Source organism: Zeus faber (genome assembly GCF_960531495.2).
Source record: "Zeus faber genome assembly, chromosome: 10".
Classification (NCBI taxonomy): domain Eukaryota; kingdom Metazoa; phylum Chordata; class Actinopteri; order Zeiformes; family Zeidae; genus Zeus; species Zeus faber.
In genome coordinates, this window is record NC_137199.1 from 20,194,278 (window position 1) to 20,206,232 (window position 11,955).

The 11,955-nt window shown below is 51.3% G+C and overlaps 1 protein-coding gene across 1 annotated transcript in view; it reads left to right on the forward strand.

Moving 5' to 3' along the window:
* The window catches only part of unc5a (unc-5 netrin receptor A), a gene marked incomplete at both ends in the record, with an annotated part of 139,947 nt that extends 129,485 nt beyond the window's left edge, over positions 1 to 10,462 (forward strand). Inside the window, 4 exons of the mRNA XM_080008183.1 lie at positions 4,479 to 4,628; positions 6,394 to 6,558; positions 6,740 to 6,918; positions 10,297 to 10,462. Of these exons, the coding sequence (XP_079864309.1) occupies positions 4,479 to 4,628; positions 6,394 to 6,558; positions 6,740 to 6,918; positions 10,297 to 10,462 (660 nt within the window). The remainder of the gene's footprint in view (positions 1 to 4,478; positions 4,629 to 6,393; positions 6,559 to 6,739; positions 6,919 to 10,296) is intronic.
* Between the last annotated feature and the right edge of the window lie 1,493 nt (positions 10,463 to 11,955).

Sequence of the window (11,955 nt, forward strand, 5' to 3'; positions counted from 1 at the left end):
GACATGCCCGACACGGCACCAAACGTCACTGAGAGTGCAGCTCTATTCCCACCGACGGTGGAAAACACGGTGAGTTATTACATTGAGAAGTTCTGGTTTACAGGCCAACATGGACAGTTGTTGTAAAAACAAAAGGGTGGCGCTGTGTACACCGCATAGTGGTTGCACTGCGAGATGAGCAACTAGGAGACAACAGACCTGGGGTAGCCCATGCTGCGTTCAAGTAAACTCAGAAAATTGTGCTGCGTTTCAGAGTGCCCGGGAAACTGTAAAACGCACCCAACACGACTGAACTGGACCCCGTTTATTGCTGCCTGCAGCTATATAAATTATTATTGTTGTTATTATTATTATGTTGTTGTTAATGTTGTTGTTGTTATTATTGTTATTATTATTTGTATTATTATTATTATATTAATAATTATTATTATTGCTGTTTTTTTCGACGTTATCTGAGCGGTAAAAAGTGATCATTTATTTTATCCTTCCAATGAATTCCCTTTGTACTCCCAGCTACTCCCATACTTCAACCTTTAAAGTCAAGCTTTTATCAGTCCCGTCATGTAATAAGGATAATTGCTCTAAATTATTTTTTGTCTCCTAACGGTAAAAAAGAAAAACATTTCCATTTTTAAACGGGGAGTTCAGAGGACGCCCTCGATTGCGGAGGCCCTGATTTCTTTTGTGTGATCCGACTGTGATTTTTCCATTATGCCCCTAAACCCTTCCCCGCCGCCATTTACATCCAGGCCAGGCCCTGATCAACGGGCCGCAATCACCCATGATGACTGGTCTCTTTCTTTCCTTTTTTCTCTCCATCCATCGGAGACGGAGGGCAAAAAAAACAACACTTTTTTCTGTAGAGAACGCAACGCAAACAACCGCCTTGATCCCGCCGTTGATAGTGAACCGGCAAAAACTCCCGGCCAGGGAGAAGGGTAGCGCGGGACACAGTAATTGCTGACATTAAGTTAAACAAGACAGTCGGCTTTATCACCACGCCCGGCTGAAAAATTGTTACCATATAATATTTTTGGTTGTTATTTATCAGGCCCGCTGCGTGCATCTTCTCCTCCATTTATAACGGCGGCGGACAAGTCCCTTCTATTTGTAGTTATTAATCAGGCTTGACTGTAGCGGGCACAGCCACTGGAGCTGAGACTGATAGACTCTCGGTCAGAGAGGAAAGGCCTGTCACACGCCGCTGACAAATGCTCAGATTTATGGAGCCCACAGAGTCGGGGTTCTCCCTGCAATCCGATACGTTGGCTCCGGGGAAGGAAAAAAAAAGAAAAAAAAAAAAAAAAAAAAGCGCGGCGCTGATAACGGATGGTCTTTATAAATTGAGAGTTGTGTTCTTGTTTTGTTTGGTCTGGACGTACAGTACGACGGGGTTTATCCATGCAAGGGGTGGGGTTAACGGCGTCCTTAAAGCGCCGCGCCCCCCTCTGCGAGCCCTCGACTAATTCGCTGATTAAACCCGCGACCACACCGACCACCCTCAGATCTGGTTCAGACGCCGGTGCAGAGCCCGACTGGCAGATTATTGGGAAACCCGAGCCCGACCGCGGTAAACACGCGAGAACTTGACCTTGCTTTGTGGCTCGAAATGTCACGATGTTCTCGGCCCTCTTTTTATAGCCGTGCGCTAATGCCTAATTTGTTTGGAAGCGGGCATTTTTGCGTATTTATGTCTTTCCCCCGGCCTCCGCTGGTCCGGCCGCTGCGGCGTCGGAGAGTTTCTGCTGCAGTCGCTAACCTCTTTCTGTCAGTGCCAGCCCGAAGAGATTAGCTCCGTGAGTGTCTCGTGTTTCCCCGTGGAGCCCGGCCCCAGCCCATCACGGTCCCAGCTCTGAGCCGCGTCTTCTGGCCCCTTAGCCGCAGAGGATGAGGGAATGGAGGGAGGGAGGGAGGAGAGAGAGAGAGAGAGAGAGAGAGACAGAGAGAGAGAGAGAGAGAGAGAGAAAGACAGAGAGAGAGATGGGGGGCGGGTGTTGGGGTTGGGTTTGGGTTGTGGAGTTTTGGCGTTGGGGGTGGAAGTCGCGAACAAACTGTGGCCATGATTGCGGTAATCCTGTTATCGCTCTTGCTAAAGCCGGCCACTCTAGCGACCTGAAGACACAAATGTTAAGCCGTCACTGTCTCTCTCGCTCTCCCCTCTTTTTTTTTTTTTACAGCTTCCCATCCCTCTTTGCACGCTCCCACCCCCCCGGTTTTTCCGCCAGCCTCATTGAATGCCAGGGGGTGGTCTTGGCTCTGCCCGCCGCGTCGCGAATTCGCAGTCCGCACACACGCACGCCAGACTATGTTTAATTCCGTCAGAACAAAAGGGGTTTTTCTCCTACGGGGCGAGGGCTTCTCGCCCGCCCGATGCATCTCAATGTCTTCGCTGTTATTGAGGGTCACGGCGTCGAGAATAACCGCTTCCCCTCGTCTCCCGTAGACAGGGAGGGGGGAGTCTCCGGCATGTAGTTGGTGATTAATATGTGATTTGACATACTAATTCAAAACGCCTGTTGTCGTCCGCCCCCCCCCCCCCCCCTCCCTCTGGAAAGTGTAAATAATACGGTCAAATTTAGCCCCTCATCTATTAGCGGGCTCACATTGTCATTTGTTAACAGGATAATGGGGCGTAAAGAGGGCCATTACTCTTTCAGTCCGGGACATATGCTGAAATCCTACACACAGGGGGGACACACCGCCAGCGAGCGTACACACACACACAATCACACCCACGTACAGCATTTTATCCCATGTTCAGCACACGGGGACCTGCTTTTAAATTATTCAGAGCTTCTATCCGGGCCAGATAGGCCGTGTCCCAGGCCTTGTTGTGATTGTGAACCTGTCAGGACGACTAACAGGCGGCGTTAGTATTCACGGCGCTCGCCGGAAGCTGATAATAGGGTAATTGGCACTCGGCTGTCTTTCTCCCGTTACCGAGCCCATAGATCCGCTGCCGGGTCAGAGTCCCGATCAAAGTCCACCCGTGCCCATTTGCAATGCTAATCGCCACTAACGAGTAATTGTGCGTAAGAACTGTCTCAAATGAACCTCTTTGGAAGCTTCCATAAAGTGCCTTTAGTCTGAGTAAGATGCATAATAGCCGAGAGGAGGGGGTTTTTTTTTGTTTTTTTTTCTATTCTGCGGAGAATGCTCTGCCCTCCCTTATTAACTCATCAGACCTCGACGCTTTGATTCAGAGCCGTCGTCTGACCTTCCCACTCTGGGTAAGTGTGAGTGGGTTACAACTTAAGGCTGTGCGTAGGAATAATGGGGACAGGACACAAAACTACCAGCGGGAGAATAACATCCATTTGAACAAGGTGATGAGCGTCAAGTAAACATGGAAATCAGTTGAGAGTTGGGCACACATGAATATTACATTGGCAGTTTAATCCCCCCCCGAAATTTTTTTTGCAGATTCACTGAAACTGGGAGATCAGAGAGAGGCAGCGAAGGCAGGTAAAGATTCTAAATGGATAATTAACAGCCTCCTTCCCGTTATAATTGGAAGTGGCCAAACCCATTGCAGGGAAAGGGTGCAGAAAATTGAATCAGTCGTGTGCAGATAGAAATCACTTCCATTCTCCTGCTTAATTAGATGTCTTTGCTCCATTCAAACCACGCTGGCGTTGCGTGCTCTTCAACATATGGCCATCATCTCTGCCCATATCTCCCTGGTGGAGCACTTGTCTTTGAGAAATGTCTGCCAAACTCCTTGTCATATTTTTGCATATTGTTTTTTCCCTCTGCTGCTATCATGCCTCCCTCTTCCAAGAGATGAAAAGGACATATTTCATCTTCAAGGTCCTCCCCAACACTAATTTCAGGGATCTCTTTTTTTCCCCTCTGTTGTAAAATGCCGCTTTTAAATCGGAGGCTTGGATGGTATATTTGGTATATTTAACGGTATTCAAAGTTGGGAGTGCTGGCGGACCCTTTCAGTGCCGAAGCATCGTGCTCAAAATAAATTGATAGATCAGAAGAGAATGGGCCGGATATTATCATCCGATTCCAGATGGTCATTTGGACGGCGCCAAATGGTCCACTGAGCAAGCCCCGCAGAGATTAAAATATTAAGCATGCATTTACAAATCTCTCCTGGCACAAAAACAAAGATGAAATTAAGGAGGTTCGCCATGCGAGAACAATGAGCAGTTGACTAATGGCTTATTCACTTATTCACTCCATCACATCCCAGGTAGCTAGTCAGCCTGGCTGAATTTGCATGCTAAAGCCATCGCAGTAAAGCGAGCGCGCACAGCAAGCCAGGACGCTGACCTTGATGTGACATTAGAGGACCGTGAAGGGAACACGGTGCAGCGGCAGAGGCCTCATGCTGCGGCGCCGGCATCACACGGCGGCTTAGCGCCGCCTCAAAGAGTGTTTACAACCGGAGCCTCCCACGGCGGTGACAGAAAATGGACTCCCCTCTCTGGGCTGATGGCCCCCTCGTCTCTCCCTTGCTCCGTCAGGAGGTGATGCAGATGGAGCGGCAGCTCGGGGGTCGGCTGATCGACGAGCCCCACATCCTGCTCTTCAAAGACAGCTACCACAACCTGCGCCTGTCCATCCACGACATGCCGCAGGCGCACTGGAGGAGCAAGCTGCTCGCTGGGTATCAGGTACGTGCGCCGGCCCCACGTGGGCTGCGGGGCCAAAGGAGGGAAAAATTCATTATTTTACCCCTTTGACCTCCAGCAAAATCGATGGTGTGCAGTGGGGTTTGTCATCAAGAAATGCTGAGAAATGGCGTCTTTGTGATTTCAATCTTTGAGTGAGGATTTTGTGTTGATAATGAGGGTTTATGGTGTCGATCCCCTCGCCTTGCTTTAGTCAGTTGCTGCACAACATTTCGGTTTGACAATCTCTTTCGCCTTGGCACTCCGAGAGAGTTTCTGTCCCTCTTTAAACTCAAGGGAACCGCTGTGTGTTTGTGTGTGTGTGTGTGTGTGTGTGTGTGTGTGTGTGTGTAGGTGTAGGTGTAGGTGTAGGTGTGGGTGTGGGTGTATGCGTGCATGCGCACCTCGCCGCGTGCCGCAGCCCCGCGCTTCGGTCTGATTGATTATCCCGGCCGCCCGTCTCTCAGAGGGAGCCGGGATGAAATATAGAACACTATGTTAATGCCCACAACTTCAACAGCCCGGATCTGGGGGGCTTCTCCACCCAAACTTCTTCTCCCCTTCCCTCGCCTCCGCACCCGTGTGGCCCACTGCACTGCAGACCGGCGTCGCCGCGAGATGCGGGGGGGGGGGGGGGGGAGAGAGAGAGAGAACTGGAGCAGGTTCTCGCTGTAACTGTGTGAGCGCCGGGTCCCCGAAGAGAACACACGGGCGGTGCCAGGCAAACATCGGCAGCCACAATGCGCGCAGAACAGAGGCTTATTCCTCTGGACTGTGCCTGTTCATTTGGAAGTGTTATTCCTCTTTCGGCAGTGCGGTCAGAAAAGGCCTTTAGTGTCCCTGGGGCTCCAGGAGGACTTTTTTTTCTCTTATCTGTCCCCCCCCCACCTCCCTCCCCTCGGTCCGACCGCCTGGGTAACAGTGCCCCCATTCGGCGGGCGCGGGGAACTGCAGCTCTGAGCCCGCTGAAAAAAAGTGGTGGTGTTTTTTTTTTTTGTCACCTGATGAACTCAAGGTGGAGCGCGGAGTTGCCGCGTCCTGGTTTCTTCCGGCGCTACCTTCCCTGCTCTCTTGGGAAATGCAAATGAGGAATGAATATTGAGCAAGGCACAGTGGAAGAGAGAGAGAGAGAGAGAGAGAGAGAGAGAGAGAGATGTAGAAATTGCCTTGAATACATTTTTATCAAACGTTTGCTCGCACCGTGGCCGTTTGCCAGTGCGAGCAGCTCGTGCTTCCCGGCGACGCGGCTCTTGTACGGCGGTTAAATATACATCCCCTTCGTGCCGGGGAACATGTGACGCGCCCCGATGCGGTGCGCACACACGCAGCGTTTATCGCGGGCTCAGCCCCCGATCCCGCTCCCAGAGATTTACAGTCACACCAGCGGACGGGAGTCACTTCAGATGAGCAGACGAGCGCTTGTTTGCCCCGCCCCCCCCTCTTGATTAGCGATGACGATTTATCCCCCGCGAGCGCTCGAAGTTTGATCCGTGCGTAAACGGACTTAGACGGGCGAACAGATCCAGAAAAAAAAATTATCTCTTTAAAAGAACATTGTTGATAACAGGAACATGCCGCCGCCGCCGCCTGCCTTTTTCAACATAAAAGCTCCCCCTGTCAGTCTGTTAAGCAGGCTATATTTAGCCCGGCGACGTCGCCGTGGCGGGCGCGTCGCGATAATCACTGACGGGCGCGGCGCGCGGGGCGGCGGGCGGTCCGTGTTCCGCTCTGATTGGAACAGGCGGCCTGACTGTGCGCGCTCCCGCAGGAGATCCCGTTCTACCACATCTGGAACGGTTCCCAGCGGTACCTGCACTGCACCTTCACTCTGGAGCGGCTCAGCCTGGCCACGTGCGAGCTCAGCTGCCAGCTGTGCGTGTGGCAGGTGGAGGGCGAGGGCCAGAGCTTCGGCCTCGACTTCAACATCGCCAAGGTAACCAAACGCAAACACCCAGCCTCACCCTACCTCCCCCTGCCCCCCCTCCCCCTCCCCCTCCCCGGCTGCAACTCCTTTACTGCGGCAGATCCGCGTTGATTTAATGGAGCGTTGCTTAGCGAAGTGCTCCGGGGCTGATCCGATCGTACCTTTGACTCCGCCCCCTTCTCGCCGCCAGGACACCCGCGCCATGGACTCTGAGTTCCTGCTGATGGACAGCAGCGCCACGGCCCTGGCCGGGCCCAGCGCCTTCCAGATCCCGTACCTCATCAGGCAGAAGATCTGCAGCAGCCTGGACACGCCCTGTCCCAACGGAGCCGACTGGAGGATGCTGGCACAAAGACTGAAGCTGGAGAGGTAAACGGACCGGAACCGACTTTCTTCTTTCATTCTTTCTTTCCTTCTTTCCTTCTTTCCTTCTTTCATTCTTTCCTTCTTTCCTTCTTTCTTCACCTCGGCTGAACCCCTGGGTGCAGGTGTACCCCCACCGAGGCTCTTTGCTCTTTACGTTCAGTCATTAGTGCGTTTGGTGTCGGAAGCGACTCGTAGTTCTTTGTGAATATTAAACATTAAACATGCCCACACGTTGCTAATGGAACGTCCCTGTTTGTTTTGTTCCTGGCGGAACTCACTATTACGTTCCATCAGTGGGAATGTATAATGTATGGCTTTGAAATGTCCTTTTTTTCGATCTTTAGGTTAAGATAAGAAACACATCAAACTTTATTGACAATTATTGATCATTTGGACAGATATATATATATATATATATATATATATATATATATATATATATATATATATATATACATTAAAAAATATTTTAGTTCATTTGAACTGAGAATCAGTCGGCCTTGTGTATTTTTTCATTTATATTCCAAATTGTCGTGGTAAAGATTGGCATTAAAGAAGGCATTAAAAATAAAGTCAAAAACATAAAATTGTAAAATATACAAAGAAAATAGCCAAATTAAAGAAAAATAACACGAAAATAAACAGAGTACAATGGTACCTTGAGTTACGAGCGCACTAACGTATGAGTTTTCCGAGTTACGAGCCGTCGTTCCGTCGATTTTGTTTGTATTGATTTGCGAGCAAAAATTTGAGTTACGAGGAGCGAGCTTCGGGTGCCGCCGCTGGTGGGCGTGGCGAGCGAATGCGGCCAGCGTCCCGCGTCTCACTCCTTCACTTCACGTGGTCACCTGAGCGTGGAAGCATCGCTTTTGTGTTTTGTGCTCGCGCTTTGTGCTTTTTGTCCAGTTATTTTGACAAAAAAACAATTTTAGAACCATGAGTCTGAAAAAAGTAGGTGCTGAGAAGAAGAAGCGGATGATGTCCATTGACTTAAAGCGCAAAATAATAGAAGAACATGAGCGAGGGGTGCGTGTAATGGAATTGCCGAGGCAGTACGTGTGTAGTACTTCTACCATATGTACCATACTGAAGCAGAAGGAGACGATAAAGGCTATTACGCCAGCCAAGGGCGTTAAAATAATGTCGAAGCTGCGGACCGCTGTCCATGAAAAGATGGAGAATCTGCTGTTGGTGTGGTTGACGGAGAAGCAGCTCGCAGGAGATAGCGTGACGGAGGGTATCATCTGTGAGAAGGCAGAAGAGAAGAGAGATCTACACGTTCTCTTTTATTGTGTTTTATTATGTTTTTGTACAATATTTGTTATTTATAAATACATTTTTCCTAATTAAAAAAAAAAAAAAAAATCGGGGTGTTTTTTTGGGGGGGCTGGAACGGATAAATGGCATTTCAATTCATTTCACTGGGGAAAATTGATTTGCTCTACGAGCAGATTGAATTATGAGCTCAATCGCGGAACGAATTAAACTCGTAAGTCCAGGTAGCACTGTATTCAAAAAGTGATTTTAGGAGATAAGCACAAGATAAGTTAAGTTACAAGGCAGAAGCCTGGGTGGCAGCATGGTTGCTAGTGTGGCGGTGGATATAAGGTCCAAATATAAATGAAGATGGACGTACTGAATACACGTGTGTACAACAACAGGGATTCTGATCGTCAGTCGCCAAAAATCATGCATCAGAGCCGTTGGGGCCTCCAGCTTCTAAACGCACTGTACTGTGTCGCCTTTAAAACAAAGCCGCCAGACACCGATCAATTATCCCGCGATTTAACTTGCTGGTAATTGAATCAAAGAGGTTCATTCAATTTGTCAAATCAACTTCATCCGCCCCAATTAATTACGGAGTGAGCTGATGCGGCGCAGGTGCAATTAGCCGTGTTTTGCTCCGACATAATTGATCCGCTCATTGATATCTTGGAGGATGAACATCCGGCCACGTCGCTTGACCTGTCCTCAGCGTTTATCCTTTGTTCCTTTGCCGCCGCGGGCTTCCAGGCGTGTCTCAATCCCCCCCAAACAGCCCCAGGCACAATCGTTTGTATTTTTTGGTGTATTTTTGTGGGAGGGATATCCTTTTCCCGATCCCAGAGGAGCCGACGGACATTTTTCTTCGTGGAAGCCCGGACTTCTCCCGCGCGGCCGTTCCACACGAAAAACGTCTGTTCTCTGCAGGTTGATTGTGCTCCCCAAACACAGATTTACAGAATACGACCCCGAACGTACACAGCCTCCGCGCGGAGACAGACACGTACACGCCTCCACAAAGTCAAAAGGTGTGTGGGAAGTTACATGCTTCCGTTTTCGCAAGCGGTTGCCAGTTTTCAGCGGTTGCGGTGCGGTTGCCAGTTTTGAATGGCGACCGCACCGCGGAGTTTGAAACCCTAGGATTCCACTTCCAAGGCGGTGGGGAAACAGAGCGTGGGGGAGGGAGGTGGAGGGGGGTGGAGGAAGGTGGAGGGAGGGGGAGGGAGGGGGAGCGCCTTCCGCTGTTTGCTCCCCGACCTCTCTCAAGGTCAAAATAACAGGGCTTGGCCTTTCGTACTCTGCTCCACCCACATCACACCATCCGTCACACACACACACACACACACACACACACACACACACACACACACACACACACACACACACACACACACACCTGCAGAGCAAACCTGCAGTGCTACGTCTCGGTGCGCTCGACACGGCGGTTGGGGAGGCAGACGTTTGGAGAACAGAAAAAGGCCATTACCGGGAACAAGCCGCTGCAGGTACCGCCGGGATGAGCTCCCACTCAGCGCCGGCTGCGACCGCCGCTTTGTTGTCATTGATTGGATTTAGCCGCCAAAGGTCGCCTTCCTTAAATGGAAAAGGTCACTTCCGACTTAACGGCGAAAGGTCCGTATAGAAACGGCCGCGCGGGGGATTTTCGGACCAATTGCGGCTTCAAACGGGCGAGAGGGAGAATGCAGCTTACGCTGCGGGGTTCAGGGCGAGGGCTCCACGCCGTGCGCTTGATGTAGAGCTTCCAGCAAACGCCGCCTCTTGTCGCCTCGCCACGGCGGCTCCGCCGTGCCACACAGCGATGGACGCACCAAAAAAACAGCAAGAGGAAGAGGAGCTGTTCACCGTCGCGAAACACAGAAAGGCCCGGCACAGGAACGGCACAGGAACGACGACGGCGTTCATGTCTCTCGGTGTCGCGGGAGTACGTGGGGGGCGAGGCGAGGGTGGCATTTGATGTCGACGTGGCGTGATTAAATATGTTCTCCTCTCTCCCTCTTCCTCTCTCTTTCTACCCCCCTCTCACTCCCTCTCTCTCTCTCCCCCTCTCTCTCTCTCTCTCGCTCTCTCTCTCTCTCTCTCGCCCTCTCTCTCCCTCAGACACATGAGTTTCTTCGCCTCCAAAGCCAGCCCCACCTCTATGATCCTGGACCTGTGGGAGGCGCAGCACTTCCACAGCGGAAACATCAACCAGCTGGCCACCGTCATGGCCGACATCGGCAAACAGGAAGCCATGATATTCTTGGTCTCGGACGGCGAGTGCTAACCGAGAGAGCGAGGGGGAGCGGGGGCGCGGCCGCGGCGAGGGAAAGGGAAAAAAATTAAATTAAAATTTTAAAAAAACCACGACGACAAGGACAGTACGTGCATCGGCAGCGGAGGGAAATAACGTGGACGCGGTTGTTTTCAGTTCTCCCTCCACGTCTGGAGAATCGGAATCGTGAAAGCGACGCAAACAAACACAACGCGAGAAAAATAAGATCCTCTCTGAGACTTGGCGACTGGAACGAGGCCGGAAACCTGGTGTTAAATGGAGGTTTAGACGTTGATCCCGAATGCAGCAAACTTTCATTCAAAATGTTTTTTTTTTTTTTTTTTAAACCTGTTCTGTCATCAGACACACAACCGGGGGACGGGGGATCTGCAGGTGGAGTTCAAATTCCCCACCCGCAGCGCCGCCACCTCGTTACGGTAATCGCCGCTTTCGATAACTCCACCTGCGGGCAGCGCCCCCCCCCCCCCCCCCCGTCCTTGTGGAACCTGAATTATATTTGAAGACGAAATAGCCGGAAACCTTTTTTTTTTTGTTTTTGTTTTTTTGTCTCGTTTTTATCTTTCCATTCACCTTCTGCGTTTCACTGGTTTCCTCTGTAGAACCCACGTCGATGCTGGAGCCGCCGTCCGGCTCGTTTTAACCCGCGTCGCTTTTTGATTTCTGCACAAATCGGACGTCTACGGCTGACGAGGACCAATATGCAAGGAGATTTATTTATTGTCATTATTTTTCAACATCACGGGTGGGAAAAAAAAAAACAGTCACGAAAAATCCCAAAAGTACCAGGCATGCAGGGACAGCTCCAGGTCGGACAGAGAGGAGACTTATGCAACCGGCTGCTTCACCGGACGTGGAACCACTTCACCACTTCATCACTTCGCCATTTCCTCATTTCATCACTTCATCCCTTTGAGGTCGTCGGGGCGCGTCGGGGGCCAACCCGGCCCCGCCCGCGTCGCGCTCGTGGATTCTCCTCCTTTTCCCAAATCACGTGGGACACTGTAGCACATCCTGGAGCGGCAGCCCGGAGGGAGGGTGCCTCGCCCCTTTCTTTTTGTCTTGTCTATTGTTGTCGTTTTTTTTGTTTTTTGTTTTTCCGCTTCGGCCTGCGTCGTCGGTTTCGGATGGGTTCCTGTCCGAGTCTGAGGGCGGGGTCTTCGCTGCAAACCCGGCCCCCGCTGAACGCCCGACACTTTGATCCATCCCCTCTGCTCCTGTTTGTGATATTGCCCCAATGCTTCATCCTGTTCGCGCCACGACTGCCGCAGCGGAGACGGGAGCCGTAGGGGCCGAGCGGCGCGCCGGCTCCGGAGACGTGAGCGGCCAATGTCTTCAAAACTCATTTCCCAAAACGACGCACCGCCCGCCGGCCCCCACCTCCAATCACATTAGCACTGCGGGAGGAGAGGGAGGATGCCGAGCGGCAAACATCACCAAAAGGAGAGTCTGGTGCGGTTAGGGCGTTGTCTCCGCCGCCGCGGATA